At 43.7% G+C, this 6,567-nt stretch overlaps 1 protein-coding gene across 2 annotated transcripts in view; it reads right to left on the bottom strand.

Moving 5' to 3' along the window:
- The window catches only part of LOC103370421 (alpha-N-acetylgalactosaminide alpha-2,6-sialyltransferase 5-like), a 20,572-nt gene extending 14,259 nt beyond the window's left edge, over positions 1–6,313 (bottom strand). For both annotated transcript variants that reach the window (XM_008299476.1, XM_008299474.1), the window contains exons 1-2: positions 6,128–6,313; positions 5,371–5,580 (exon numbers count right to left, since the gene is read on the bottom strand). In XM_008299476.1, coding sequence (XP_008297698.1) covers positions 5,371–5,580; positions 6,128–6,148 — 231 coding nt within the window. In that variant the 5' untranslated portion in view covers positions 6,149–6,313. The remainder of the gene's footprint in view (positions 1–5,370; positions 5,581–6,127) is intronic.
- Positions 6,314–6,567: the final 254 nt, after the last annotated feature.

The raw sequence follows: 6,567 nt of genomic DNA on the forward strand, positions 1-6,567 counted from the left end.
GAGGAAGGAGGAGAGAGACACATAATCTACATAATTATTGTTTCTGTAGGGTTTTACTCTCTAATATGTAAATTACTCACATAAAATCAAACAATAAATAACACTAAAGAGTCTTAACCGCAGAACCTAAACTAACAGGTGGAGACTTTATAGATCTGCACGCTCTAGAGGAAGTAATGGTGTACTGTTACACTTAAGTGAATTTAAGGCAGACAGGAGATTAGAAACTAATAAATATGTAACGTGATACACAGGGATGAGTCTTTAGGAACAAAATCAACATTTTTCTAAAAAATATACTATATACTGTCCAAAAACACCCAGTATGCAGTATATACACACTAACCCGCCACAACATTAAAACCCCTGATAGGTAAAGTGTATAACATTGATCATCTCCTTACAAACATAATGTTCTACTGGGAAACTTTAGGTCCTGACATTCATATGGATGTGACTTTGACACCCACCTTAAGTCTTTTGCACCCAGCATGGCTACAGCTCTACCCAACAGCAGCAATCTAACATGAAAGACTGATGTGCAGAAACATCACATCGCAAAGTGTTTCACTTAAAATGGAAGCGTAGGAAAGAATTAAACACTAAAAGTTACACATTGTTCCTGATGTGTCCTACGTTTTAATTCACTGCTCACAAAAGTATCAAGTGCCTGTTAAAAGGATTTGTTATTCAGCGAACAAGGGAGTGATTTCCGTCATTTCTCCTAACAATGCCCTCGCCTACATATATCATTTGTAGGTTCCAGCTGCAGGCCTTCTAGTCACTACCATAGACTGTATAAAAGATGGACGTAGCAACTGGCCCTGAAAAATGAAGCCAACCTGGAAGTGTCAAAAATCTACGTCCGCCAGCTGCTGGCTCCAAAAAGCCCTGGCTCCCATAGACTTGAATTAGAAAAGAAGTGATCACAGACCACGAAATACCATATTCCTAGAGCTCAGGATTTTTTTCTTGTTAGTTTTCATAATCAAACTCAGAGATCAGGTGGCCAATCTGAAAATAAATCAATACTGAATTTTTAAAAAATCGTCAAAATTTTGCGGGGCGAGGGCCGTGGCTGGCTTGATTGACAGTTGGCAGTGACGATACAGACGACGCGAGCAGAAGGCGGTAAATGTGGGCGGGCAGAGAGGGCCCGCCTCTCAATCCGTCTGACCAATCGCTGCTCCTATGGCTCCGCCCCCCTCCGACGATTTTTGCGTCACTGGCTCCAAAAATCCAAGATGTCAACCAGGAAGTAGCAAAACCCTGGCTTCATTTTCTCAGTGCAGAAACCAACGGGTGACGTCACGGTAGCTACGTCCATCTTTTATACAGTCGATAGTCACTACCAGGAACTAAAACCTTTAGAAACAGGTCATGAAAATATAAATTCAGTTTTTTAAAAAATGATAAAGGGAGTATTTTCATCAGCAGATTTGAACCGAGTTGGCACATGATGAAGGAACTTGTCAGCCGGTGCTGCGCAGTTCAATGATTAGTTCGTAATAGAATCTGAATAACGGCAGCGCTCGATGGCACAGAGGCATAAGCTGTATCAGGCTTTACACAGAAAATACCTCTTCTACCTGCTAATTAGCTGCTTTAGGATTTTTTAATGGGATTTGTTGATGGTAAGGAAGATGCAGAACATCACCAGCTTCAACATTTAACGTCCTCCGAGCAGTGGTGGAGGAAGACGCAGCTGTGATGCAAAGTGACTGAGATCATCGCCACAGTAACTGTACCCGTTCTGCAGCGAACAGAATTAGGCTAATGGCTCAGCTGAGAGCAGAAGCAGATTAGGTAGCACCTGTTCTGTGGTGTGAGAGTTTGGTGATCGGTGCTGCTTTCTTTTCTCACAGAACCAATTAATTACAAAGAAATCCTCGTGACGGCTCCACCAGACATCTCATTAAGCCTCCTGACACACATTCGGGGCGCAATCCTAAACTCGCTCTGTTCTCAATTTGAGGGAATAAAGGTTGAGATAATCAAAGCGCCCGTCTTCTTCTTCTTAATCCAGTCGACCTCGGACAGAGGTCTGACCGGACAATAAGAGAACACTGCGCCTCCGGGGGGACGAAGCAAATTAATAGAGAAATGCCAAAAAAATGTTCGACTGGTTCCGCCACGACGGGAAAAAAGATTATATTCATGACTTTCATTGGCTTTTTCAATTTATCTCTTCTATCGAGCGGCTTCAAGGTATTGTGAATAATAAGGAAATGCTGTGTTTAAGATATATTAGCAAAAAAGCCAGACTTTAAATTGGGCAATGTAACATTCCTCTGAGTATGACAGCTGATAATACAACCTGCTCAGCCAGGAGTGCTCCCTTACTTTGAGTGGAATTAAAATTTGCATATCCTGGGAGTTCATCCATGAAGTAAGCTCAGCACAGGGCTATTTATTATTTATTTGTGCTAGTGTTTTTTTTTTTTTTCCCCCTCACAAAGTTGTCTGTTATTACAAGCTACCTCTGCACAACACAAGGCAGCTTTAAACTGAACTTCAGAAAGGAGCCTGCGTAGGTCGGAGAGATTTCTTTTTGACTTTCTAATGGCACCTATTTCTCCAAGGATGACTGCTTTTAAAGGCTGTTAGAGCGCAGAAAGGTATTGCCCATAATAAGTAGGTGCATCATAAAGTCGCACAGACGCACGAGCCACATTCAGGCTTTGTGATTAGAGCCTATAAAGGCCAATGCAGATTGATTCTGCTGACAGTTCTTCAAAGGTCAACATCTCTTTAACTGGAATCGGCAAAACATCAGAGGAGACGAGGAGTGAAGGATGAAGCGGCTGCGTGTGCGCGCGTGTGTTTGAAGGAATCTATTCAACTCCGCAGCTCTAATTACTGTAACTCGCCGAAGAAAAAGGGAACAAGAAGCAGACGTCTCACGAAAACCTGCAGATATTGCAGAAGGCAGAGAAAGAAAGAAACACAATGAACGCCGAGACTTGTTGCCCAAACTGTCCAGCGTAAATGTGCGCTGTAACTTCGAAGTCTGATCTTGCAGCATATGGATTTTTCTGGGTTTCATCACTGCTGCTTTCATCTCACAATTTTGGGAGAAGAGCCAAATGTTTACCCTTTTACTCTCTCAGCCACACCAAGCAGCACTGTGTTGGGAAGTAATGCGCGCTGGTGTGTTTTCGCCAGCTCTGAAATGAGCGAAAGCCGCTGCAGACCACCACCCACCTCAGCGAAACCACATCCTATGCAAAGCAGATATGCTCCTGAGTTAATTCAGGCCATAAACAGGGTTCAGCGGACACAGAGAGATGCAGCTCTCCTCGTATTTGCAGGCATCTCTGACTCTGATGAGGGTGTAAAAATTTTAACAGCGTGTCTGGGCATTTGCATGGGATTGTGTGCACGAGTGTGTGAATCGAAGCCAAGGCTCCCTCCAGCAGCCTGCAGGAGACCTCGGATGACCCTGAAATGAAACGTACAGACGGATCCACCCACTCAACAGATCTTACAGCAGGTCTGGTTAGTCATTCCCAGGCTTTGTCAGAGGGAACAGCAGCAGCAGCAGCGGCAGAGCTGGAAGCCCCCAATGAGAGGGAGGAAGAGGGGGGCAGAGTGACACTAAGCAGTATGAAAATGTCGCAGTGTGGATCCATCATGAATCAGCCGTCAGGACGTGGACGATCAGGAGGCTGTGAATAATAAAGTACCTGCAGCTCAAGTGAAGCAGCTACCTCTCATTTCTTTCAAGAGCACCTGTGAAATCTGCGCATGAATGTTTCTTTTTCATCAACTTTAGAGGGATCTGATGGGGGGGTTACAACATCTCAGAGGAACTTTGAATCAAGGAGCGGAGACGAAATCCTGCAGGCCTCAGTCGGATCAAACCCCTTCTCCAAACCTCTCTCATCTCATTGATCATTAAGCTCCCTGCTTAAGGTGAACTTCATCCACCACTTTTATTTATTTTTTTCTCTCCAAACCCTTTCCAATCCAGCGCTGCATGCAATGTGCTTCCCACTCTTGCTGTATATCTTTCCCACCGAAGGGAGCCTATCGAACCGAATGTGCTGCCTGTAACAAATGCAAGAGGCTTCAGGATTACAGTAACACTCACGGTGCTCACATGGCCAAAAGATTACAATGCTGACGTCTTGACTGGCCGCTATAGCAGAAATCCATCCCGTTTTCAGCGCTTTTGTCACTGAATATTTCATAGTGAACACATCAATTATGAATTAAGAAATGGAGTAAACTATTGAGAGAATTTAGAGCTGGTGCTACAACAGAAAATTTAGCTTGTAGGTTTGGTGTGTAAGAGATTAAATGATATTTAAAAAAGGCCTTGCAGGGAAAAATAAAGCTTTAACAGGCTCATATTTTATTCTAAAGCTTCTTCTTAGTACAGAAATTGCTACACAATTTCAATTAACCTACTTGGAGAACTTCACTAAGATTACTAACAACAGAGAGGCTCAATGTGAAACATAACTTACAATACAACCAAAAACCTAAAAAAAACACAAAACCTAAAACTATGGATTCAACTGCGAACGCAAGCAAAGGCAGAATTCAGTTCACAAGTCAAACACAGGGAAGAGATTTCAGTTCTACCTAAAACCAGGGCAGTTTCAAAAAGCCATTTTCAGTGCATACCTGAACTCTGCATTTACATGCTGGTCTCTCTGCTTTACCTGAATGACAGCAGAATACAGATTAGGTGCCGTTTATGGGGGGAAAAAACCAAGTGCCACAGCAAGGAATGTTCTTTTTGAGGACTTGGTGTATGACATATATACCCAGCTGATTACAAACGCGGTATGTCAGAAGGCACAGAGTGAATTCAAATTCCTCGTTGCAGAGCTTCACTTGCAAGGGGAAAAAGCACAGTTAAAGGATAAGCTCTACTGTGGAATGCTGTGACTGATTGTCTTCTTTCTTTTAATCCATTGTTTGGTATGAACCACGTTTGGTCTCTTGTGTCTTTGCTTCCTGCAAAACACATTAAGTTGCTGTTTTTTCTAACCTGCCAGCATGCAGTTTGCTCAACTAAAACAATGCACTTTCCTCTCAGGAACCTCGTAGGCACCTAATGCGCTGATTCCTTACCTCAAACACTGCCACTGTTGCTCACACAGCCAAGTTTAAGCGAGGTCTCATAGAGTATTTAGCCTTGATCCAACCTCTTTGACTGCTTTGGAGTTTAATTTATTTTTCTAAATGGGATGAAAACACCTGCATAATCCCTGCTAATCAGCATAAATGACCCATTGCTGACTATTTTTGGCTTCCTTAGTAGCTTTCATGAGCTGTGTGCAATATTATAACATCATATTTGTCCATGACGCTGCAGCCTGACAGATGTCTCACAGTGCACAGATGGTGCATATTTACCTTGTGATCCATGACACCTGCGTAGCCCTCCAGAGTTGACACAGAGAGTTTCTGCGGTCTGTCTGGCCTTTTGGTGGACGGAGCCGGAGCGTCCAGGCGGCGAGAAGACGACGATGACGCTGATGAGGATCTGCCACCGAAGCTGCTGTTGTACACCAACATCAAGCTGGTAACCATGGTAACGATGATGATGCCACTAACCCCTTGGCACTAGAGGGACACATGAAAACACCAGAACACAATACAGCATCAAGTCAGAGGGTTGCCTGAGTAAATTCATTGAATTTAAGTTAAAAAAAAAAAAAAAAAAAGAGCTTGTGGACAAGAATTTATGGTAAAGAAATTGCTGCTAATTAAATGTCAGCTTCCAAAGCATCACAACAACAACAACAACAACAACAGCTGCTGCTTTCCTCATCATGCAAGGCTGCAAATGAAATGTCAGCTGTGCTACTTCATAGGCGTTCAACATGCACTGTGCAAAAAATAGCAGTAGGTTAGTCAGTTCAGACGTGTCTGTCACAGCCTGATTACTGGCCCACACCCGCGCACAGAAAAAAAAAAAAAAAAACTTTCCACGGATGAGCTCTTGCAGGATTATCCTTTATGAATATTCTATAAATATACTGTAAATAATGTACCACAAAGTGCAATTAGGTCACAGTAGATGAACTCACTTCTGAGCAACACTAAAGCTTCCCTCCCTACCCTACAAAAGGCACAGTCACATTTCCTGCAGCTTTCATTCTTTAATTACCACTCTGATCTTCATCTTCATTTCCGCTCGTTTCCACTGCGAGTCTTCATCATCATCATCATCATCATCATCCTCATCCTTCTACCGGCACCGAGCGTCGGGACTCTTCAGCGCGCAACACTTGAGCGGCAGCACCACTGGCATCATGAGCCGAAGAAAGCGTCGCTCCACTACTCTGCCTCCCCCCTCCTCCTCCTCCTCCTCCACCCTCCACCACCACCACACATGCTCTCCTCCACAGGGACGCCCTCATTCAACAGCGCCGAGCTCCGCATGGTCCTAAACACCCCCCGCTCACGTCCACGAGTTCACATGGGGTTCAGGTGGTGGAACCCCAAACGTTCTGCGATGTTCTAGCTCTGTTTTTCTTTAAGTTCCCCAGAATGTTCTTCTTAGAGGCAGGAAGATCTAATCAATTAAAATTTATTCATGTTGCGAAA

This window comes from Stegastes partitus, unplaced genomic scaffold (assembly GCF_000690725.1).
Source record: "Stegastes partitus isolate 25-593 unplaced genomic scaffold, Stegastes_partitus-1.0.2 Scaffold1421, whole genome shotgun sequence".
NCBI lineage: Eukaryota > Metazoa > Chordata > Actinopteri > Pomacentridae > Stegastes > Stegastes partitus.